This window comes from Scyliorhinus torazame, chromosome 17 (genome assembly GCF_047496885.1).
Source record: "Scyliorhinus torazame isolate Kashiwa2021f chromosome 17, sScyTor2.1, whole genome shotgun sequence".
Taxonomy (NCBI): domain Eukaryota; kingdom Metazoa; phylum Chordata; class Chondrichthyes; order Carcharhiniformes; family Scyliorhinidae; genus Scyliorhinus; species Scyliorhinus torazame.
This window is the reverse complement of record NC_092723.1, coordinates 115,575,760-115,600,364: the sequence shown is the minus strand read 5'-3', so window position 1 is coordinate 115,600,364 and position 24,605 is coordinate 115,575,760. Positions and strand designations below refer to the sequence as shown.

The 24,605-nt window shown below is 53.8% G+C and overlaps 1 protein-coding gene across 1 annotated transcript in view; it reads right to left on the bottom strand.

Annotated features, from left to right (window-relative positions):
* Positions 1-1,225, bottom strand: part of fscn1a (fascin actin-bundling protein 1a) — a 34,545-nt gene extending 33,320 nt beyond the window's left edge. Inside the window, 3 exon segments of the mRNA XM_072480927.1 lie at positions 215-746; positions 748-1,016; positions 1,019-1,225. Of these exon segments, the coding sequence (XP_072337028.1) occupies positions 215-746; positions 748-1,016; positions 1,019-1,034 (817 nt within the window). The 5' untranslated portion in view covers positions 1,035-1,225.
* Between the last annotated feature and the right edge of the window lie 23,380 nt (positions 1,226-24,605).

Sequence of the window (24,605 nt, the reverse complement as noted above, 5' to 3'; positions counted from 1 at the left end):
ATTAATTCTCCAGCAAATTAATGAGGGAATCAAATCAATGGAAAAGGTGACCACACGTCCATTTTTTGGGGGGGGGGAAATAAGAATGCAGAAGTTTTTTTGCAATGTGTTCCTTTTTCACAATAGGGATGGTTAATGGATATTGGAATAGATAAGGGAAAGCGTGGCTAATTGGGGGGCGGGGGGGAGCTTATGATCGATCATTAACCCTTACCTTGCCGGATAGAAACATGCCTGCCATTTGCAGCCTTGAGGACCACCTGTGGATGGCTTTGCTCCAGGACAAAGAGTTCATCCTTGCCCACCTTGGTGCTTTTGCCAGCCTTCATGGTGCCAGTGGGGCCGGAGGGTGCCAGGTATTTGCCTTCACAGTCCCTGAAAGCCACCTTGCCCGACCTGAACTCCAGGGTGTAGCCGGTACCCCTCTCGGGTTTCTCCACCAGCAGCCCGTCATTGCGGAGGAAGCGGTTGTCGCTGCACTGCAGACTGTATTTCTGATCCTGGAAGACCAGGGTGATGAGGGAATCCACTCCCCAGGGAGTGTCCCGGTCGATGGCCAGCTCGTCCTTGGCGCTCAGGTGAGCGTACCGCTTCCTGGTCACACTGAAGAGGTTGGCCTGCGGGTGCATGGCGATGTGGACACTCCACTTCTCGGCCACCGAGATGGTCTGGGCGAAGCAGGTCAGCCGGTCCTCGGTGCCGCCAAAGTAGCGCTTGTGGGGCTCGGACTGCAGAGACCAGCGGCCCGTCGTCGTGGGCAACGATGAGGAACCTGCAGTCTGCGGCCGGCTGCTCACTCTCACACCACACCTTGCCATCCTTGTCGGCGGCCAGGTACCGGCCCAGGTGGCTCTTGAAGAAGACCACATTGGAGTCTTCGCCATTCTGCTCCAGCGTCCAAATCTGCTTCTTCTTCATGGTGGCCGCCGAGGCGTTGATCTTGAAGCCAAAGGCTTCGGCCGTCAGATACTTCTTCCCGCAGTTGATGAGTCCAAACTGGATCTGCAGACTGTTGCTGGGTCGTTAGCTGGCATGGCTGCAGGCTCTCCACTGCTTCGTCAACCCCTCCCTTGAATCTGAGCTTGATTTTGTGTTGTGTCCTTGTGGAATTTATTTTTGTTGTTGCACGGTTTGTATCGAGCCCCTTTGTTTGACTGGAGACCCCCAGTACGTGTGTATGAGCTCAGCCTCCTCCAGCAAGGCTGAAGCTCAGCCACCGCGGTATATTTTATACAGGGTCTGACGTCAGGAGAGTTAGCACCGCCTTTCAGCAGAGGCTGAGCCAGGCTGCTTTCTACTCACTCACTACTCACTCCTGACTACTGCTATGCTTTTTCTTGTCGTTGATGGTTTTATCCTGGTTTTTAAAAAATCTAAAATCCACACAAGCTTGACAGCTCTTCACTATGTGTGACCGATGGACAAATAACATCAGCTGTATTTTCACAGTCGCTTTTTTTCTCTCCAAGGAATGAACATCGGATCATTGAATAAGGAATTGACCATTTAACCCCTTGATCCTAGAAATCATAGAATTTACTGTGCAGAAGGAGGCCAGTCGGCCCAGCGAGTCTGCGCCAGCCCTTAGAAAGAGCGCCCAACAAGATCCACACCTCCACCGTATCCCTTTAACCCAGTAATCCCACCTAACCTTTTTGGATACTAAGACCAACTAAGCATGGTCAATCCTGTTCCGACATTCCATAAAAATCCCTACAGTGCAGAAGGAGGCCATTCGTTCCATCAAGCCTGCAGCGCCTCTCTGAAGGAGCTCCCTACTTAGGCCTGTCCTATCCCCATGACACCATCTAGCCTGCACATCTTTGGACACTAAGGGGCAATTTAGCGTGGCCAATCCACCTAACGTGAGATCGTGGCTGATCAAACTCATAGAATTCCTACAGTGCAGAAGGGGGCCATTCGGCCCACTGGATCTGCACCAATCCTCCAAAAGAGCACCCTAACCATATCCACTCACCCATCCACCCTGCCCTATCCAGTAACCTAACCTCATCAAGGGAAAATTTAGCATAGCCAATCCAGCTAACCTGGACCTCTTTTGACTGGGAGGAAACCAGAGCACTTGAGGAAGCCCACGCATACAAGGGGAGAAAATGCAAACTCTCCCGATGTCTGCATGGGTCTCAGCACCACAACCTAAAGATGTGCAGCATTGACCACGCTAAATTTCCCCTTAATTGGAAAAAAAAGTATTTGGGTACTCTTTAAAAAAAAAAAAGAAAATTTAGAAAGTGCATATTCCACACAGTCACTCAAGGCCGGAATCGAACCCGTGTCCCTGGTGCTGTAAAGCAGCAGTGCTAACCACTGTGCCACCATGCCGCCCTTGTATGACTCCATATACCTTGGGCTTTTGCCCCTTATCCCTGAATACCTTTGCCGAACAAAAATCAATCAATCAGATTTAAAATTATTTACAGCTGATCAATTGCTGTTTGCAGAAGGGAGTTCCAAACTTCTGCCATCCTTTGCTGTTTCAGAATTTTACATTGGAACTGAATTTAAGTTCCTACCTGGGCGGCATGGTAGCACAGTGGTTAGTAATGTTGCTTCACGGGGGTTCCGGTTGTGGCCTAGGTAGGTCGCACATTCGGCAGCTCCTGCCGGGAACAGACTTTTGGGCTCTTCAGGGGGGGCCCAACGGCAATTGTTCGACGGCTTCCAGTGTGGGAAGGTGACAGCAAGGTCCCCCCGACAATATATGGATTGGACCAGGAGTGGAGCGGTTAAAAAAGTGATCCTGGTGCAACGAAAAATGCGAGGGAGGAAAAGCAAGATGGAAACCAAGCAGCGTGGGCGCAGTGGTCGCAGGAGCAGCAGGAGTTTCTTAAACGCTGCTTCGAGGAGCTGAGGACAGAAATGCTGGTGCCAATGACGGCGACGATTGAGAAGCTTGTGGAGACCCAGAAGGCCCAAGGGGCGGCGATCCGGGAGGTGTGGCAAAAAGCCTCGGAGAACGAGGACGAGAGCTTGGGCCTGAAGGTGGAGGCGCACGAGGCGCTGCACAAGAGGTGGGCGGAAAAATTTTAGGACTTGGAGAATAGGTCGAGGAGGAAGAATCTTCGGATTCTGGGTCTCCCTGGAGGAGTGGAGGGGCCCGATGCCAGGGCAAATATGAGCACGATGCTCAATTCGCTGATTGTCGCGGGAGCTTTCCCGAGGCCCCTGGAGCTGGATGGGGCTCATCGGGTCCTGGCAAGGAGACCCAAAGCCAATGAACCGCCAAGGGCTGTAGTGGTGAGGTTCCACCGCCTTATGGACAGAGAGTGTGTCCTGAGCTGGGCCAAAAAAAGAGCGGAGCAGCAGGTGGGAGAATACGGAAAATCCGAATCTACCAGGACTGGCGTGCGGAGGTGGCTAAGAAGAGGGCTGGTTTTAACCGGGCTAAGGCGGTGCTCCATCGGAAGGGGGTGAAGTTCGGGATGCTGCAGCCAGCGCGATTGTGGGTCACATTCCAAGATCGGCACCACTATTTTGAAACGCCTGATGAGGCATGGAACTTTATCCAGACTGAAAAGTTGGACTCAAAATGAGGGTTTGTCGTGGGGGGATGTTTACTGTGTTTGGGGAATGTTCTTTTTGTTTTGGTGCTGGGTGGAGATGGGTGAATGGATTTGATGTGGGAGAATGTGGGCGTCGGTGTTGGAGGGGCAGGGCCCCTCAGAGGAAGAGGGGGGGTGGAGGCCCGGAGGCCCGGGGATGGGGAGTTGGGGTAAGGCCGCAAAAAGGAGCTGCGCCAGAGGGGGCAGGGCCGGCTCAGGAAAGTGCGGGCATTTCTCGCGCGTTAGGGAAGGATGGGGGCGGTGATGGGGGGGAAGGGCGGTGCTGGAGAGGAGCGCACACTGACTGCCAAGGGGTGGGGGGGATTCTCACACTGGGGGGTCGATGGAATGGCGGGAGAGGCCGGGGTCAGCAGGAGTCAGCTGACTTATGGGGGTGATTGGGGGGAGCAAAATGGCTAGATGAGGACCTAGCGGGGGGGGAGGGGAGGGAACTGGGTTGCTGCTGCATTGGCCAAAGGGGAGCTGGAAGTAGGAGAGGTAGTTGGGGCGGGAGTCTGCTGCCTGGGGGACTGGAGGGTGCGGGAGGTGCGGGCACGTGGCTGGCCTAGAAAAGGAGATGGCTAGTCGGCCGGGGGGGGGGGGGGGGGGGGGGGGTAGGGGGGGGAGTAGGGGGGGGAGTAGCCCCCCGATCCGGCTGATAACTTGGAATGTGAGGGGCCTGAACGGGCCGGTCAAGAGGGCCCGGGTGTCGCACACTTAAAGGGACTGAAGGCAGACGTTATTATGCTCCAGGAGACACATCTGAAGGTGGCAGATCAGGTTTGGCTGAGAAAGGGATGGTAGGGCAGGTCTTTCATTCAGGGCTGGATGCGAAGAACAGAGGGGTTGCAATACTGGTGGGGAAGTTGATGTCGTTCGAGGCACTGAATATTGTAGTGGATAATGGAGGTCGATATGTGATGGTGAGTGGTAGGTTGCAGGGGGTGCGGGTGGTACTGGTTAACGTATATGCCCCGAATTGGCATGAGGCCGGATTTATGAAATGCATGGTGACCGTTCTAGGTCCAGGACGGGTGTAAGAGGCCAGCTGCGGCCAAGGTGCTCAGGGGGTTTATGGACCAGATGGGGGGAGTGGATCCATGGAGGTTTGCCAGGCCGCAGGCCAGGGAATTTTCCTTCTTTTCCCACATCCATAGAGCCTACTCCCGAATAGACTTTTTCATTTTGAGTAGGGCGCTAATCCCAAAAGTGGAGGAAACGGAATATACGGCCATAGCCATCTCGGACCACGCCCCGCATTGGGTGGAGCTGGAGTTGGGGGAGGAGAGGGACCAGCGCCCGCTGTGGTGCCTCGATGTGGGACTGTTGGCGGATGAGGAGGTGTGCAGGCGGGTGCGGGGGTGTATTGAAAGATACTTGGAGGCCAACGACAACGGGGAGGTGCAGATGGGGGTAGTTTGGGAGGCGTTGAAGGTGGTGGTCAGGGGAGAGCTAATCTCCATTAGGGCCCACAGGGAGAAGAGAGAGGGGAGGGAGAGGGAGAGGTTGGTGGGGGAGATTTTAAGGGCGGACAGGAGGTATGCAGAACCCCCGAGGAGGGGCTACTTAGGGAGCGACGGAACCTCCAGACAGAATTCGACCTGTTGACCACGGGGGAAACCAGAGGCACAGTGGAGGAAAGAGCAGGTGGCGGCGTATGAGTATGGGGAGAAGGCGAGTCGGATGCTGGCACATCAGCTTCCTAAGAGGGAGGCAGCGAGGGAGATTGGTGGAGTAAAGGATAGAGGGGGGAATACGGTGCGGAGTGCGATGAGAATAAACGAGGTATTTAGGGACTCCTATGGGGATCTGTACAGGTCTGAGCCCAAGCGGGGGAGGAGGGGATGCGACGATTCCTGGATCAGCTGAGGTTCCTGAGGGTGGAGGAGGAGGAGGTGGCTGGTTTAGGGGTGCCGATTAGGCTGGAGGAGCTGGTTAAAGGATTGGGGAGCATGCAGGCAGGGAAGGCCCCGGGGCCAGATGGGTTCCCGGTTGAATTCTACAAGAAATACGTGAACCTGCTGGGCCCGTTGCTAGTGAGGACTTTTAATAAGGCGAGGGAGGGAGGACCTTGCCTCCAACAATGTCTAGGGTGCTGATTTCTTTGATCCTGAAGCGGGACAAGGGTCCATTGCAATGTGGGTCTCGACCGATCTCTCGCTCCTCAATGTTGACGCTAAGTTGCTGGTGAAGGTGCTGGCTACGAGAATTGAGGACTGTGTCCCGAGGGTGATTCATGAGGCCCAGACGGGATTTGTGAAGGGTAGGCAGCTAAATACAAATGTGCGGAGGCTCCGCAATGTGATTATGATGCCCTCGGTGGAGGGGGAAGTGGAGGTAGTGGCAGCTATGGACGCGGAGAATGCCTTTGATCGGGTGGAGTGGGAGTACGTTTGGAAAGTGTTGCAGAGGTTTGGGTTCGGGGAGGGGTTCATCAGATGGGTCAGGCTGCTATTTAGAGCCCCGGTGGCGAGTGTGGCTACGAACCGGCGGAGGTCGGAGTACTCTCGTCTGTACCGGGGGATGAGGCAGGGGTGCCCCTTATACACCTTGTTGTTTGCACTGGCAATTGAGCTGCTGGCCATAGCACTGAGGGAGTCCAGGACATGGAGGGGATTGGTCCGGGGGGGGGAGGAACACCGGGTGTCGTTGTATGCCGATGACCTGTTGTTGTATGTTGCAGATCCAGTGGAGGGGATGGCGGAGGTCATGCGGATCCTTAGGGAGTTTGGGGACTTTTCGGGGTATAAACTCAATGTAGGGAAGAGTGAGCTCTTTGTGGTGCAATCAGGGGAACAGGGAAAGGGGATAGACGAGCTACTGCTGAAGAGGGTGGAAAGGAGCTTTCGGTACCTAGGGATCCAAGTAGCTAGGATGTGGGGGGCCCTGCACAAGCTCAATTTGACGCAGTTGGTAGAGCAGATGGAGGAGGATTTTAAAAGATGGGCTATGCTGCCACTCTCCCTGGCGGGTAGGGTGCAGTCGGTCAAAATGACGGTCCTCCCGAGGTTCCTCTTTGTGTTCCAGTGCCTTCACATTTTGATCCCCAAGGCCTTTTTCAAACGGGTAAGCAGGAGCATCATGGGATTTGTGTGGGCGAATAAGACCCCGAGGGTGAAGAGAGTGTTTCTGGAGCGTAGCAGGGACAGGGGGGGGGGGCTGGCGCTGCTGAATTTGTGTGGCTATTATTGGGCTGCCAATGTGGCGATGATCCATAAGTGGATAATGGAGGGAGAGGGGGCGGCGTGAAAGAGGCTAGAGATGGCGTCCTGTGTGGGCACGAGCCTGAGGGCGCTGGTGACGGCACCGCTGCCTCTCTCGCCGACAAGGTACACCACGAGTCCTGTGGTCGAGACGACGCTGAAGATCTGGAGGCGACACAGGGGCGAGGTGGGAGCCTCGGTTTGGTCCCCGATTCAGGAGAACCATCGGTTTGTCCCAGGAAGGATGGATGGGGGGTTTCGGAGCTGGCATTGGGCAGGGATTAGAAGAATGGTGGACCTGTTCATCGATGGGACATTTGCGAGCCTAGGGGCGCTGGAGGAGAAGTTTGGGCTACCCCCGGGAAACGCTTTCAGGTACATGCAAGTGAGCGCGTTTGTGAAGTGGCAGGTGAGGGAATTCCCGCTGCTTCCGGCACGTGGTATTCAGGACAGGGTGATTTTGGGTGTATGGGTTGGAGAAAGCAATGTTTTGGCGATTTACCAGGAGCTGAAGGAAAAGGAGGAGGCCTCGGTGGAGGAGCTAAAGGGCAAGTAGGAGGAGGAGCTTGGGGAAGAGATAGATGAGGGTCTGTGGGCTGATGCCCTGAGTAGGGTTAATTCTTCCTCCTCTTGCGCCAGGCTCAGCCTAATACAGTTCAAAGTTACTCACAGAGCGCCTATGACAGGAGCGAGGTTGAGTAGGTTCTTTGGGGTGGAGAACATATGTGGGAGGTGCTCGGGGAGCCCGGCAAATCACGTCCATATGTTCTGGTCGTGCCCGGCGCTGGATGGGTTTTGGAGGGGTTTTGCGAGGATTATTTCCAAGGTGGTGAACACCCGGGTCAAGCCGAGCTGGGATTGGCATTATTTGGGGTATCGGACGAGCCGGGAGTGCAGGAGGCGAAAGAGGCCGGTATCCTGGCCTTTGCGTCCCTGGTAGCCCAGCGGAGGATTTTGCTACTATGGAAAGATGTGAAGCCCCTTAGTGTGGAAGCTTGGATCAATGACATGGCAGGGTTCATCAAGCTGGAGAGGATAAAGTTTGCCTTGCGAGGGTCTGTGCAAAGGTTCTCCAGGCGGTGGCAACCGTTCCTAGACTATCTCGCGGAGCGTTAGGAGGAGGTCAGCAGCAGCAGCAGCCCAGGGGTGGGTGGGGAGCGGGGGTTTCTTTTGGGGTGGCGTTTGGGTGAAGGTTTTTTTTTTCCCTCTTTGTGCTTTTAAAATGTTATATGGGGGGTTATTGTATATGGGGGAAATCCAATATATAATTTCTGATTGTTGTGTTTTTGTTTCTTTTTTTCTTGTTGGGGGGGGCGTGTTTGTTGAAAATTTGTTGGAAAATTTGAATAAATATATATATTTTTTAAAAGTACTGTTGCTTCACAGCGCCAGGGTCCCAGTTCCGATTCCCGGCTTGGGTCAATGTCTCTGCGGAGTCTGCACGTTCTCTCCGTGTCTGTGTGGGTTTCCTCCATGTATTCCGGTTTCCTCCCATAAGTCCTGAAAGACATGCTATTTCTAGGTAACTTGGAAATTCTGAATTCTCCCTCTGTATATCCCAACAGGTACCGGAACGTGGCGACTAGGGGCTTTTCACAGTAACTTCATTTCAGTATTAATGTAAGCCTACTTGTGGCAATAAAGATTATTATTATTATTCATTTTTAGACCATGCCTCGCAGTCATAGATTCCCCAACCAGCGGGAATAGTTTTTTCTCTCCAGTCTACCCTATCTTGAATACAAACAGCAGTACAGCACAGGAACCGGTCCTTTGGCCCTCCAAGCCTGCACCGACCATGATGCCTGTCTAAACAAAAACCTTCTGCAATCTGGGGTCCATATTCCTCTATTCCCATCCTATTCATGTATTTGTCAAGATGCCCCTTAAACGTCGCTATCGTACCTGCTTCCACACCTCCGTTCCAGGCAATCAGCACCCTCTGTGTAAAAACCGTGCCTCGTACATCTCTAAACTTTGCCCTTCGCACCTTAAACCCATGTTCCCTACTAATTGACGTTTCCACCCTGGGAAAAAGTGTCTGACCATCCACTCTGTCCATACCAGGTCGTCCCTCAACCTGCGTTGCCACTTTCAGTGATCTGCGGACCTGTATGCCCAGATCTCTCTACCTGTCAAAAGGGCAGCACGGTAGCATAGTGGTTAGCGCAATTGCTTCACAGCTCCAGGGTCCCAGGTTCGATTCCCGGCTGGGTCACTGTCTGTGCGGAGTCTGCACGTTCTCCCCGTGTGTGCGTGGGTTTCCTCCGGGTGCTCCGGTTTCCTCCCACAGTCCAAAGATGTGCAGGTTAGGTGGATTGGCCATGCTAAATTGCCCTTAGTGTCCAAAATTGCCCTTAGTGTTGGTTGAGTGGGGTTGCTGGGTTATGGGGATAGGGTGGTGTGGGCTTGGGTAGGGTGCTCTTTCCAAGAGCCGGTGCAGACTCGATGGGCCGAATGGCCTCCTTCTGCACTGTAAATTCTATGACTATTCGTAAGGGTTCTGCCATTTACGTATAATTCCCACCTTCCAAAACGCAGTACCTCACATTTATCTGGATTAAACTCCATTTGCCATTTTGCCACCCAAGTCTCCAAATGATCTATATCCTGCTGTATCCTTTGACAATCCTCATCACAACCTTTGTGTCGTCCGCAAACTTACTAATCAAACCAGCTACATTTTCTTCCAAATCATTTATATATACTATGAACAACAAAGGTTCCAGCACTGATCCCTGTGGAACACCACTAGTCACAGCCTTCCATTCAGAAAAACACCCTTCCACTGCTACCCTCTGTCTTCCATGACCGAGCCAGTTCTGTATCCCTCTTGCCAGCTCACCTCTGATCCCATGTGACTTCCCTTTTATACCAGTCTGCATGAGGGGCCTTGTCAAAAACGTTACTGAAGTCCATGTAGACAACATCCACTGCTGTTCCTTCAAGAATCATCTTCGTCACTTCCTCAAAAAACTCAATCAAGTTAGTGAGACATGACCTCCCCTTCACAAAACCATGCTGCCTCTCGCTAATAAGTTCATTTGTTTCCAAATGTGAATAAACCCTGTCCCTAAGAATCCTCTCCAATAATTTCCCGACCACTGACGTAAAGCTCAACAGCCTATAATTTCCTGGATTATCCCTGATACCCTTCTAAAACAAAGGAACAACATTGGCTATTCTCCAGTCCACTGGGACCTCACATGAGCCAATGAGGATACAAAGATTTCTGTCAAGGCCCCAGCAATTTCCTCCCTTGCCTCCCTCAGTATTCTGGGATAGATCCCATCATTCCCTGGGGTCTTATCTACCTTGGTGCTTTGTAAGATGCCCAACACCTCCTTTTTGATATTGACATGACCCAGACTACCTACACACCCTTCCTGGACTCATCATCCACCAAGTCCTTTTCTTTGGCGAATACTGATGCAAATTACTCATTTAGTTCCTCGCACATTTCCTCTGGCTCCACGCATAGATTCCCTCCTCTGTCCTTCAGTGGACCAACTCTTTACCTGGCTACCCTCTTGCTCTTTATATATGTATAAAATGCCTTGGGATTCTCCTTAATCCTATTAACCAAGGATTTTTCATGATCCCGTTTAGCCCTCCTGACTCCTTGTTTAAGTTTGTTTCCTTCTTTCCTTATATTCTTCATGGGCTTTATCTGATCTCAGTCTTCTAGACCTTACAAATGCTTCCTTTTTCTTTCTGACTCGGCTCAAATATCCCTTGTTATCCAAGGTTCCTGAAACTTGCCATACTTATCCTTCATCCTCACAAGACATGCCGGTCCTGAATTCTAATCAACTGACGTTTGAAAGACTCCCTCATGTTAGATGTTGATTTACTGACTTCCGGTTGCGGCTATGTGGAGCTAAGTCGCACATTCGGCAGCTCCCGCTTGGAACGGACCTTTGGGCTCTTTTCAGGGCCCCAACGGCATTTCTTCGACATTTCCCAGTGTGGGAAGAAGATTGCAATATTCCCCCGACAGTGTATGGCTTGGACCAGGAGCGGGGCGACTAAAAAAGTGGTGGTGAACCCAAAGGAAGTGCGAGGGAAGAAGAGCAAGATGGCGGCGGGCGGGGACCAGGCAGCATGGATGCAGTGGGCGCAGGAGCAGCAGGAGGGTATCCAGCGCTGCTTCAGGGAGATCAAAGCGGACCTGCTGGAGCCGACGAAGGCTTCTATCGACAAGCTGCTGGAGACCCAGACGGCCCAGGGGGTGGCGATCCACGAGGTCCGACAAAAGATCTCCGACAATGAGGACGAGATCTTAGGCCTTGCGGTAAAGGTGGAGGCGCACGAGGCGCTCCACAAGAAATGGCAGGAACGGTTCGAGGAGATGGAGAATCGGCCGAGGCGGAAGAATTTGCGGATCCTGGGCCTCCCGGAGGGGCTGGAGGTGTCGGATGTGGGGGCCTCTGTGGTCACCATGTTGAACTCGCTGATGGGAGCGGGGTCCTTCCAGGGGCCCCTGGAGCTGGAAGTGGCCCATTGAGTGCTGGCGAGGAGGCCCAAGGCTAACGAGCCGCCGTGGGCGGTGCTGGTGTGGTTTCATCGGTTCGCTGATCGGGAGTGCGTGCTCAGGTGGGCCAAGAAAAAGAGGACCAGCAGGTGGGAGAACGCGGAGGTTCGAATATATCAGGACTGGAGCGCGGAGGTGGCGAAGAAGAGGGCCGGGTACAACCGGGTGAAGGCGGTGCTGCACAGGAAGGGGGTGAAGTTTGGCATGCTGCAGCCGGCGCGACTGTGGGTCACCTACAAGGACCGGCACCATTATTTTGAGTCCCCGGAGGAGGCGTGGGCCTTTGTTCAGGCCGAGAAGTTGGACACAAACTGAGGGTCGGAATGGGGGGGTCGGGCGCGGGGATAGTCGGGGATTGTGGTTGCTGTGTTACATTTTGAGGAGGGGTTCTTTGCTCTTGTTTCTTTTTGGTTCAGTGTGGGTGGTTAGGGTGAGTTGGGCACTGTTTTGGTTGGGTCTGTCGGGTGGGCTCTTGGAGGGGGGTAAGTAAATGGAGTAGGGGTGGATGGCCGGTAGGGGGGATGGGGCCCCGCGGGGAGGGTGATTCCGAGGTGGGGGTGAGGGGACTGGGCCTGTAAAATGAGCGGCGACAGAGGTGGCAGGGCTGGGCAGGTGGAAAGCGTGAGCTTTTTCCCGCGCTGAAGGCTGGAGGGGGCGGTGCCGGGGCGGGGAAGCGAGGGTTGTTTCCCGCGCTTAGGATGGAAGGGGGAGGCGGAGAGTCTGCTGATGGGTAATGGAGGAGGAGGGTATGTCCCACAATGGGAGGAGTCGAAGGAGAGGCGAGAGTGGCCGGGGGCAGCAGGCGTCAGCTGACTTGTGGGAGTGCAATGGGGGGAGCAAAGCAGCTAGGAGGGGTCCTAGTTGGGGGGGGGGGGGAGGGAAACCGGGTTGCTGCTGGTATGGTCAAGGGGGAGCTGGAGCGAGTAGAGGGGGTTGGGACGGGGGTCTGCTGCCGTGGGGAATGGGCCGGGCGTGGGGTGCGGGCGCGTGGCTGGCCGAGGAGGGGTTATGGCTAGTCGGTGGGGGAGGGGGGCGGGTAGCCCCCTGATCCGGCTGATAACCTGGAATGTAAGGGGACTGAACGGGCTGGTCAAGCGGGCCCGGGTGTTCGCGCACCTGAAGGGGCTGAAGGCGGATGTGGTCATGCTCCAGGAGACACACCTGAAGGTGGCAGACCAAGTAAGTTTGAGGAAGGGGTGGGTAGGTCAGGTGTTTCATTCAGGGCTGGATGCCAAAAATCGGGGGGGTGGCGATATTGGTGGGAAAGAGGGTGTCGTTCGAGGCGTCGAGCATTGTGGCAGACAATGGCGGTAGGTACGTAATGGTTCGTGGTAAGCTGCAGGGAGAGAGGGTGGTACTGGTCAATGTGTATACCCCGAACTGGGACGATGCGGGTTTTATGCGTCGCATGTTGGGTCGGATCCTGGACTTGGAAGTGGGGGGCCTGATAATGGGGGGAGACTTTAACACTGTGTTGGATCCTGCACTGGATTGCTCCAGGTCTAGGACGGGTAGGAAGCCGGCGGCGGCTAGAGTGCTGAGGGGATTTATGGACCAGATGGGAGGGGTGGACCCTTGGAGATTTGCAAGGCCGGGGGCTAGAGAATTTTCATTCTTCTCGCACGTTCATAAGGCTTATTCCCGAATCGACTTTTTTATTATGATTCGGGCGTTGATAGCGAGAGAAGAGGATACCGAGTACTCGGCGATACCCATTTCAGATCACGCCCCGCATTGGGTAGACCTAGAGCTGGGGGAGGAGAGGGACCAGCGCCCATTGTGGCGCTTGGAGGTGGGGCTGTTGGCGGACGAGGAAGTGAGTGAGCGCGTCCGAGGAAGCATAGAGAGATACCTGGAGGCCAACGATAACGAAGAGGTCTGAGTGGGGATGGTATGGGATGCGCTGAAGGCGGTGGTTAGGGGAGAGCTGATCTCCATTAGGGCCCACAAGGAGCGGAGAGAGCAGAGGGAGAGGGAGAGGCTGGCGGGGGAGAAGGTGAGGGTAGACAGGAGGTATGCGGAGGTGCCGGAGGAGGGACTGTTGAGGGAGAGGCGTAGCCTCCCGGCCGAATTCGACCTGTTGACCACCAGGAAGGCGGAGTCACAGTGGAGGAAGGCCCAGGGGGCGATTTATGAGTATGGGAAAAGGCAAGTCGGATGCTGGCGCATCAGCTTCGGAAGCGGGACACAGCTAGGGAGATCAGGGGAATTAAGGACAGGGGAGGGAGTGTGGTGCGGAATGGGGTTGGCATCAATGGGGTCTTCAGGGACTTTTATGAATAACTGTATCGGTCCGAGCCCCCACTGGAGGAGGGAGGGATGGGCTGCTTTCTGGACCAATTGAGGTTTCCGAAGGTGGAGGAGGGACTGGTGGGGGGATTGGGGGCCCCGATTGGGCTGGAGGAGCTGGCCAAAGGGATAGGGAGCATGCAGGCGGGGTAGGCACCGGGGCCGGACGGTTTCCCGGTCGAATTCTACAAAATATATGTGGACCTGATGGGCCTGTTGCTAGTTAGGACCTTCAATGAGGCAAGGGAGGGGGGGCTTTGTCCCCGACGATGTCCCGGGCACTGATCTCCTTGATCCTGAAGTGGGACAAGGATCCCCTGCAGTGTGGGTCTTACAGACTGATTTTGTTGTTAAACGTAGATGCCAAGGTGCTGGCGAAGGTCTTAGCCACGAGGATTGAGGATTGTGTGCCGCAGATATTCCACGAGGAACAGACGGGGTTCGTGAAGGGGAGGCAGTTGAACGCGAATGTGCGGAGGCTCCTGAACGTTATTATGATGCCGGCGAGGGAGGGGGAGGCGGAGATAGTGGTGGCGATGGACGCTGAGAAGGCCTTCGATAGGGTAGAGTGGGGGTACTTGTGGGAGGTGCTGAAGAGGTTCGGGTTTTGGGAGGGGTTTGTCAGGTGGGTTAAGCTGTTGTACGAGGTCCCGATGGCGAGTGTGGCCACGAACAAGAGGAGGTCTGAGTACTTTCGGTTGCATCGAGCAACGTGGCAGGGGTGTCCCCTGTCCCCCCTGCTCCTTGGACTGGCGATTGAATCCCTGGCTATGGCACTGAGGGAGTCGAGGAACTGGAGGGGGTTGGTGCGGGGTGGGGAGGAGCATAGGGTGTCGCTCTATGCGGACGACTTGCTCCTATATGTGACGGACCCGGTGGGGGGAATGCCAGAGGTAATGAGGATCCTCAGGGAGTTTGGGGATTTCTCAGGGTACAAGCTCAACATGGGGAAGAGCGAGTTGTTCGTGGTTCACCCAGGGGACCAGGAGAGGGGGATTGGCGAGCTCCCACTAAAAAGAGCGGAGTGGAGCTTCAGATATTTGGGGGTCCAGGTGGCCATGAGCTGGGGGGCCCTCCATAGACTTAATTTCACAAGGCTAGTGGAGCAAATGGAGGAGGAGTTCAAGAGGTGGGACGCATTGCCGCTGTCCCTGGCGGGTAGGGTGCAGTCAGTTAAGATGACGGTGCTCCCAAGGTTTTTGTTCCTGTTCCAGTGCATCCCCATTCTTATCCCGAAGGTCTTCTTTAGGCGGGTCATCAGGAGCATAACGTGGGCGCGAGGGACTCCGAGGCTGAGAAGGGTGTTCCTGGAGCGGAGTAGGGGTGGGGGGGCTGGCACTGCCCAACCTCTATGGCTACTACTGGGCCGCCAATGTGGCGATGGTGAGCAAGTGGGTGATGGAGGGGGAGGGGGCTGCATGGAAGAGGGTGGAGACGGCGTCTTGTGAGGGTACGAGTCTGGAGGCGCTTGCAACGGCGCCGCTGCTGCTCCCTCCAATGAGGTACACCAGTAGCCCTGGGGGCAGTGGAGGCGGCACAGGGGGGAAGTGGGGACCTCAGCGTGGATCCCAATACGGAGGAACCACCGGTTTGTCCCAGGGAAAATAGACGGAGGGTTTTCGGGGTGGCACAGGGCAGGGATAAGAAGGTTGGGGGACCTGTTTGTGGATGGGAAGTTCGCGAGCCTGGGTGAGCTGGAGGAGAAGTATGGGCTCCCCCCCCGGGGAACACCTTCAGGTACTTACAGGTAAGGGCGTTTGTCAGGCGGCAGGTGGTGGAATTCCTGCGGCTGCTGCCACGCACAGTACAGGACAGGGTGCTCTCGGGGGGGGGGGGGGGGGGGGGGGGGGGGTTGGAGAGGGGAAGATCTCGGCAACTGACCAGGTGATGCAGGAGGAGGAGGAGGCCTCGGTGGTGGAGTTGAAAGGTATGTGGGAGAAGGAGTTGGGAGAGGAGATCAAGGAGGGGACATGGGCAGATGCCCTTGGGAGGGTGAACTCTTCCTCTTCGTGTGCGAGGCTCAGCCTCATACAGTTTAAGGTGCTGCACAGGGCACACATGACAGGGACAAGGATGAGCCGGTTCTTTGGGAGTGAGGACAGGTGTGTTAGGTGCTCAGGGAGCCCAGCAAATCACACCCATATGTTCTGGGCATGCCCAGCGCTGGAGGAATTTTGGAAGGGCGTAGCGAGGACGGTGTCGGGGGTGGTAGGATCCAGGGTCAAACCGGGCTGGGGGCTCGCAATATTTGTGGTTGCAGGAGGCGAAAGAGGCTGGTATTCTGGCCTTTGCGTCCTTGGTAGCCCGGCGAAGGAGTCTTCTCCAGTGGAAAGGTGCGAGGCCCCCAAGCGTGGAATCCTGGATCAACGATATGGTGGGGTTTATTAAATTGGAGAGGGTGAAATTCGCCTTAAGGGGATCGGTACAAGGGTTCTTCAGGCAGTGGCAACCGTTCTTGGACTTCCTGGCAGAACGGTAGACAATGGTCAGCAGCAGCAACCTGGGGCCGGGGGGGGGGGGGGGGGGTCTATTTTATTTTTGTTTATTTACCCTGGGGATCTGAGGGGGTGTATATATTTGCTATGTTTGCTTTGTGTTAAGTCAGGGTGTTAATTTATTATTTATGTACAGGGGGGAAGGGGGCACGGGGGTTGTTTTACTTTGTTCTGTATTTAATTCTATTGGGTTCCTTTTTCATTTTGTTGTTGATATTTTATGAAAACCTCAATAAATATTATTTTTTTAAAAAAGATGTTGATTTACCCTCGGACAGCCGCCCCCAATCTAAATTCTTCAGTTCCTGCCCAATATTGTTAAGATTAACCTTGCCTTAATTTAGCACCTTCACCCGGGGACTACTCTTATCCACAAGTACCTTAAAACTTACAGAATTATGGTCACTGTTCCCGAAATGCTTCCCTACTGAAACTTCAACCACCTGGCCGGACTCATTCCCCAATACCAGGTCCAATAGGGCACCTTCCCTCGTTGAACTATTTACATATTGTTTCAAGAAACCCTCCTGGCTGCTCCTTACAAATTCTTCCCCATCCAAGCCCCTAGCACTAAGTGAGTCCCAGTCAATATAGGGGAAGTTAAAATCATCCACCACAACAATTCTGTGGCTTTTACATCTTTCCAAAAGCTGTCTACATATTTGCTCCTCTAACCTCCCGATGGCTGTTGGGAGGCCTGTAGTAAACCCCCAACATTATGATTGCACCCTTCTTATTCCTGAGCTGTACGCATATTGCCTCACTGCATGAGTATTCCGATGTGTCCTCCAGTAGTATAGCTGTGATATTCTCCTTAACCAGTAATGCAACTCCCCCACCCCTTTTACACTCCCCTCTATCCCGCCTGAAGCATCTAAATCCTGGAACATTTAGCTGCCAATCCTGTTCTTCCCTCAATCAAGTCTCTGTAATAGCAACAACATCATAGTTCCAATCATGAGACACTGGATTGCCTCATTGTTATCAAACAGAAGCGCCCTTATTTTAGTTAGAGGGACATGATATTTAAGAAACTAAGTCATAGAAAAGAACATTTATAAACTTAAATGTTAATGTTATTATCAATGCTCATTACACACCCTGAGGTGTTCACTGGTCAAGAAAGTCTCAAATGCCTGCAGGCACTATTCCTTCTCCAGCGAGCACATTGGTCTGTGGAACAGAAGCAGGTAGCCAAAGTGACCAGCTTCATGAGCCATGTCCAACCAAAGGGGATAGGTAGGGTGCATCCCTTGGCATGGGAGCTTGAGGAGGATCTGTTCAACTTACCTTTCATAGGGACTGCTCATATAGATTATGGTTCACACAGCTCTGAGATGCCGTGAACGATGACTCCATGAAGATTGTACAAGCTAGGAAATGCCTATCCCTGCAATGGAGCCAGGGTACAGGCTCAGGACCCAAACCAGCCTGCGCGCTTAATAGGAAATATTCATAATCAGAAAATCCAGGAATGGGGTCTAGAATCTCCGTAGCGGGTCTCAGCCCAATATCCCTGACTTCGTGAAAATCTAGCCCATTGTGTTCAAATCCCTCAATACCTGTTACCTCTCCATCTCTCTGTAATCTCCTTCAGCCCTACAATCCTCTGCGATCACTGCACCAACTCCTTCAATTCATGAACAATCCCAATTTCCATAGCTCCACCATTGCTGACCCTGCCTTCAGCACTACAGACGCTACACTCTGAAATTCCCACCCCAAACCTCTCCACTTCTTTCTGCTCCTTTAAATCAATCCTTAAAATGCGCTGCTTTGACCAAGCTCTCAGTCCTGGTGGTGATGTGGGCGCCGGCATGGTCACCTGCGACTCTGGGAGCGTGTTGTCCTCGTCTTCGTCACCCCTGAGTGAATCCAGTGGGAGGACGGATCCCGCTGGGGCGGGGGCTGCGGTGAGGTTCGCTGGAGGGAGGGTGGGTGGCGCAGGGGTGAATGAGGCAACAATGGGGGGGGGGGGGGGGGGGGAGGGGGGTGCGGTGTCATGTCGGGGGTCATGAGCGGGGACTCAGCGGGTGCCAGGTCCGGGAGGGAGACTGTGTCTTAGCGCCCGTCGGGGTGTGCCACGTAGGTGTACTGCGGGTTTGCATGAAGGAGGTGGACTTTCTCGACCAAGGGGTCCGATTTATGGCTCCGTACATGCTTCTGGAGGAACTGTCAGCCATGTTGGCAGCGAGACCCCGGAGGTGGACTTCCTGGGGAAGGCAAACACACGTTTGTGAGGGGTCTCATTAGTGGCGGTGCAGAGGAGCGATCGAATGGAGTGGGGAGCGTCGGGGAGGACCTCCTGCCAGCGGGAGACCGGGAGATTTTTAGACCGCAGGTTCAGCAGGACTGCCTTCCAGATGCTTCACTCGCTAATGGGATCGGAGGCCCCGACGGGCCCTTTGGAGGTGGAGGGAGCTTATCAAGTTCTGGCGCGAAGACCAAAGGCTGGAGAAATACCTCGAGCTATAGTGGTGAGGTTTCTCCGCTACAATGACAGAGAGACGGTTCTCAGATGGGCGAAGAAAACTCGGAGCTGTAAGTGGGAGAACGCGGTGATCCGCGTATACCAAGATTGGAGTGCGGAGGTGGCGAGAAGGAGGGCAAGTTTAAATCGGGCTAAGGCGGTGCTTCACAAAAAGAAGGTCCAGTTTGGAATGTTGCAACCGGCGAGATTGTGGGTCACACACCAAGGGAAGCACCACTACTTTGAGACGGCAGAAGAGGCGTGGACATTCATTGTGGACGAGAAGCTGGAATAGTCTGGCGAGAGAAAGAGCTTTTGGGACAAAGTGGTGGTGTGATTACAGGGGACGGGGGGGGGGGGGATGATTTTTCAATTTGTTAATTTTGTGATCCTGTAACTTTTCTCTCTTCCCCATGTTGGGGGGGGGGGGGGGGGGGGGGAAGCATGAGGAACTGTGGGCGCCGGCCATTAGGGGCGGGGCCGACTGGGAAACGCGGGCTTTGTTCCCGCGCTATGGTAATTATGGCGGGAACAGAGACACAGGAAGGAGGGGGCCTCGCACAGTGGGAGCCGAGGATAAGGGGGGAAGCCGAGGTCAGCCAGGGTTTGCTGACCTCTGGGAGCAACATGGGGGGTGCAACTACGCTAGAGGGGGATCTAGCGGCGGGGCGGTGGGGTTAACTGGGTTGCTGCTGCTAAGGAGAAGGGGGAGCTGTTATGGGATGGGGTGGTCGAGGCGGGAGGGCACCGTTGGGGGGATATACGGGTACGTGGGAACCGGGTGAGGAGCTGGGTTAAAAAAGGGGATGGCTAATCGACAAGGGGGGGGGGGGGTAAAGAGCCCCCCAACCCGGCTGATCACGTGGAATGTGAGAGGGCTGAATGGGCCGGTTAAAAGGGCACGGGTACTCGCACACCTAAAGAAATTAAAAGCAGATGTGGTTATGTTGCAGGAGACGCATCTGAAACTGATAGACCAGGTCAGACTACGTAAATGATGGGTGGGACAGGTGTTTCATTCGGGTTTAGATGCGAAGAATAGGGGGGTGGCTATCTTAGTGGGGAAACGGGTACTGTTTGAGGCAAAGACCATAGTGGCGGATAGTGGGGGTAGATATGTGATGGTGAGTGGCAGTGGTTCTGGTGAACGTATACGCCCCGAACTGGGATGATGCAAATTTTATGAGGCGTATGTTGGGACGTATCCCGGACCTGGAGGCGGGAAAGTTGGTAATGGGGGGAGACTTCAATACGGTGCTTGATCCAGGGCTGGACCAGTCGAGGTCCAGGACCGGGAGGAGGCCGGCAGCGGCCAGGGTGCTCAAGGACTTCATGGAGCAGATGGGAGGGGTAGACCCCTGGAGATTTAGTAGGCCTAGGAGTAAGGAGTTTTCATTTTTCTCCCATGTTCACAAAGTATACTCACGGATAGACTTTTTTGTGCTGGGAAGGGCACTGATTCCGAAGGTGACAGGGACGGAATATACCGCCATTGCCATTTCGGACCACGCTCCAAATTGGGTAGACCTGGAGGTAGGAGAGGAAAAAGAACAGCACCCACTCTGGAGAATGGATATGGGTTTATTGGCGGATGAGGGGGTATGTTTAAGGGTGAGGGTGTGTATTGAAAGGTACTTGGAGCTTAATGACAATGGGGAGGTTCAGGTGGGAGTGGTCTGGGAGGCGTTGAAGGCGGTGGTCAGAGGGGAACTGATATCCATAAGGGCACATAAAGGGAAGCAAGAGGGTAAAGAAAGGGAGCGATTGTTGAAAGAACTTTTGAGGGTGGACAGGCAATATGCAGAGGCACCGGAGGAGGGACTGTACAGGGAAAGACAAAGGTTACATGTGGAGTTTGACCTGCTGACCACGGGTAAGGCAGAGGCACAGTGGAGGAGGGCACAGGGTGTACAATATGAGTATGGAGAGAAGGCGAGTCGGCTACTGGCCCACCAATTGAGGAAGAGGGGAGCAGCGAGGGAGATAGGTGGGGTGAGAGATGAGGAGGGAGAGGTGGAACGGGGAGCGGAGAGAGTGAGCGGGGTGTTCAAGGCATTCTATGAGAGGTTATATAAGGCTCAGCCCCCGGAAGGGAAGGAGGGAATGAGGTGTTTCCTGGATCAGCTGGAATTCCCGAAGGTGGAGGAGCAGGAGAGGGCGGGACTGGGAGCACAGATTGAGATGGAGGAGATGGTAAAAGGGATTGGGAGCATGCAAGCGGGGAAGGCCCCGGGACCGGACGGATTCCCGGTGGAATTTTATAGGAAATATATGGACCTACTGGCCCCGCTTTTGACGAGAATCTTTAATGAGGCCAGGGAAAGGGGGCAGTTGCCCCCGACTATGTCGGAGGCGACGATATCGCTCCTTTTGAAGAAGGATAAAGACCCGCTGCAGTGTGGGTCCTACAGGCCCATTTCCCTTTTAAATGTAGATGCTAAGCTCCTGGCCAAGGTGATGGCGATGAGGATACAGGACTGTGTCCTGGGGGTGGTCCACGAGGATCAAACTGGGTTCGTTAAGGGGAGACAGCTGAACACGAACATACGGAGGTTGCTAGGGGTAATGATGATGCCCCCACCAGAGGGGGAGGCGGAGATAGTGGTGGCAATGGACGCCGAGAGAGCATTCGACAGAGTGGAGTGGGATTATCTGTGGGAGGTGCTGAGGAGATTTGGTTTTGGAGAAGTGTTTATTGGATGGGTACAGCTGCTGTACTGGGCCCCGGTGGCGAGTGTGATCACGAACAGGCAGAGGTCTGACTACTTCCGTCTTCATAGAGGGACGAGGCAGGGGTTTCCCCTGTCTCCGTTACTGTTTGCATTGGCGATTGAGCCCCTGGCCATAGCACTGAGGGGCTCCAGGAAGTGGAGGGGAGTACTCAGGGGAGGAGAAGAACACCGGGTATCTTTGTATGCAGATGATTTATTGCTGTGTGTTGCAGACCCAGTGGAGGGGATGCCTGAAATAATGCAGACACTCAGGGAGTTTGGGGAATTTTCGGGGTACAAATTGAATATGGGGAAGAGTGAGTTGTTGTGGTGCATCCGGGGGAGCAGAGCAGGGGAATAGATGATTTACCGCTGAGGAAAGTAATAAGAGATTTCAGGTACTTAGAGATTCAGATAGCCAGGAGTTGGGGAACCTTACATAGGCTTAATTTAACAAGATTGGTGGAACAAATGGAGGAGGATTTTAAGAGATGGGACATGGTGCCCCTGTCACTGGTGGGTAGGGTGCAGGCGGTCAAAATGGTAGTCCTCTCGAGATTCCTTTTTGTGTTTCAGTGCCTTCCGGTGATGGTCACGAAGGCTTTTTTCAAGAAAATTGAGAAAAGTGTCATGAGTTTTGTGTGGGCCGGGAAGACTCCGAGAGTGAGGCGGGGGTTCTTGCAGCGTAGCAGGGATAGGGGGAGGGGCTGGCACTACCGAGCCTAAGTGAATACTACTGGGCCGCCAATATCTCAATGGTGTGTAAGTGGATGGGAGAAGGGGAGGGAGCGGCGTGGAAGAGATTGGAGATGGCGTCCTGCAAAGGAACCAGCTTACAAGCACTGGTGACGGCGCCGTTGCCGTTCTCCCCGAAGAAATACACCACAAGTCCAGTGGTGGTGGCAACGCTAAAAATTTGGGGGCAGTGGGGACGACATAGGGTAAGGACAGGAGCCTCGGTGCGGTCCCCGATAAGAAATAATCATAGGCTTGTCCCGGGGAGAATGGATGGGGGATTTGGAGCATGGCAGAGAGCTGGGGTTGTGCAACTGAGAGATCTGTTCGTAGACGGGACGTTTGCGAGTCTGGGAGTGCTGACGGAAAAATATGGGTTGCCCCAAGGGAATGCATTTCGGTACATGCAACTGAGGGCATTTGCAAGGCAACAGGTGAGGGAATTCTCGCAGCTCCCGACACAGGAGATTCAAGACAGAGTGATCTCAGCGACATGGGTGGGGGATGGTAGGGTGTCGGATATATACAGATATACGGATATATGAGGGACGAGGGGGAGATCATGGTGGATGAGCTGAAGGGGAAATGGGAAGAAGAGCTGGGGGAAGAGATTGAGGAGGGGCTGTGGGCTGATACCCTATGTAGGGTAAACTCGTCGTCCTCGTGCGCCAGGCTAAGCCTGATACAATTCAAGGTTTTGAACAGGGCGCATATGACCGGAGCAAGGCTCAGTAAATTGTTCGGGGTAGAGGATAGGTGTGGGAGATGCTCGAGAAGCCCAGCAAACCACACCCACATGTTTTGGTCATGCCCGGCACTGCAGAGGTTCTGGGTGGGGGTGGCAAAGGTGCTTTCGAAGGTGGTGGGGGTCCGGGTCGAGCCAGGCTGGGGGTTGGCTATATTTGGGGTTGCAGAAGAGCCGGGTGTGCGGAGGCGAAAGAGGCTGATGTCTTGGCCTTTGCATCCCTAGTAGCCTGGTGAAGGATATTGCTTATGTGGAAGGAAGCCAAACCCCCGGGCGTGGAGACCTGGATAAATGACATGGCAGGGTTTATAAAACTAGAACGGATAAAGTTCGCACTAAGGGGTTCGGCTCAAGGGTTCACCAGGCGGTGGCAACCGTTCATTGACTACCTCGCAGAACGATAAAGGAAATGGGAAGGCAACAGCAGCAACCCAGGGGGGACGGGGGGGGACGGGGGGGGGGGGAGGGCAGGTCCTCAGGGGTGTTTTTGTATAGATATTTGTACTTGGTTATGTATATTGGATTGTATGATTTTATCTCTGGAGAGTTATTATTTTTGTTATGGCAGTTGCCATTTAGTTTATATATTATTTATTTACTTGTTAAAATGGTCACGGTTATATATATTGTTTTATTGTTGTAAAAAGGTAAACCTTTGTATTGTTTTGCCTGACCGGAAAAAATTTGAATAAAATATATTAATTTTTTTTAAATAGACCTGCCGTTCTTCCTCCTCCTCCAGTATGTCACCCCTCTGCTGTGCGATGTTATGAAGTACGCAGAAGGCATACACGATTCTCGAGACTCTCTGGAGGCTATATAGGAGTGCCCCACCAGAGTGGTCCAGGCATCGGAAGCACATCTTCAGAAGCCGATGCACCGCTCGATGATGCCCCTGGTTACTGCGTGAGCGTTGTTATAACGGTTCTCCGTCTTGGTCTGGGGATCCACTGAGGCGTAATTAGTCATGACCTCAGCAAGTAAGCCTTGTTGCCCACTAGCAAACACTTCACCCAAGGGTGTGCCTCAAAGATGCCAGGAAGAGAGCAGTACGGTGGCGCAGTGGGTTAGCCCTGCTGCCTCACGGCGCCAAGGTCCCAGGTCCGATCCCGGCTCTGGGTCACTCTCCATGTGGAGTTTGCACATTCTCCCCGTGTTTGCGTGGGTTTCGCCCCCCAAACCAAGGCTATGTCGATTGGCCACGCTAAATTGCCCCTTTATTGGAAAAAATGAATTGGGTATTCTAAATTTATATATTTTTAAATTTTAAATTTAAAAAAAGATGCCAGGAAGGGTGGTACGGTGGTGCAATGGCGAGTACTGCTGCCTCATACTGCTGAGGACCTGGGTTCGATCCCGGCCCCGGGTGACTGTCCGTGTGGAGTTTTACATATTCTCCCCGTGTCTGTATGGGTCTCACCCCCACAACCCAAAGATGTGCAAGGTAGGTGGATTGGCCACACTAAATTGCCTCTTAATTGGAAAAAAAAATGAATTGGGTACTCTAAATTTAAAAAAAAATAAAAACTGCCCCTTAATTGGAAACAAATAATTGGCCACTCTGAAGTTTTTTTTAAAAGAAGGTGCCGGGAACCTCAGAGTGTGCCAGGAAATATGCGTCATGTTCGCTGCTTGGGTATCGGGTGCAGATGTGCGTGATGTGCAGCTGCTGATAACACCTTCTTCTTTTGATGAAGGGCACCCCGATCTCTAACCGGTGCTTGGAGGGCGACATGTGTGCCGTCCTAGGATCACCTCCTAGACCTGGTGCATGCCAGCAATGATGGCAAATCCTGCTGACTGGGCATCCTGGAGGACCTGGTCCAGGTTGAATGTATGTAAATGCCCGGACACGTAGGG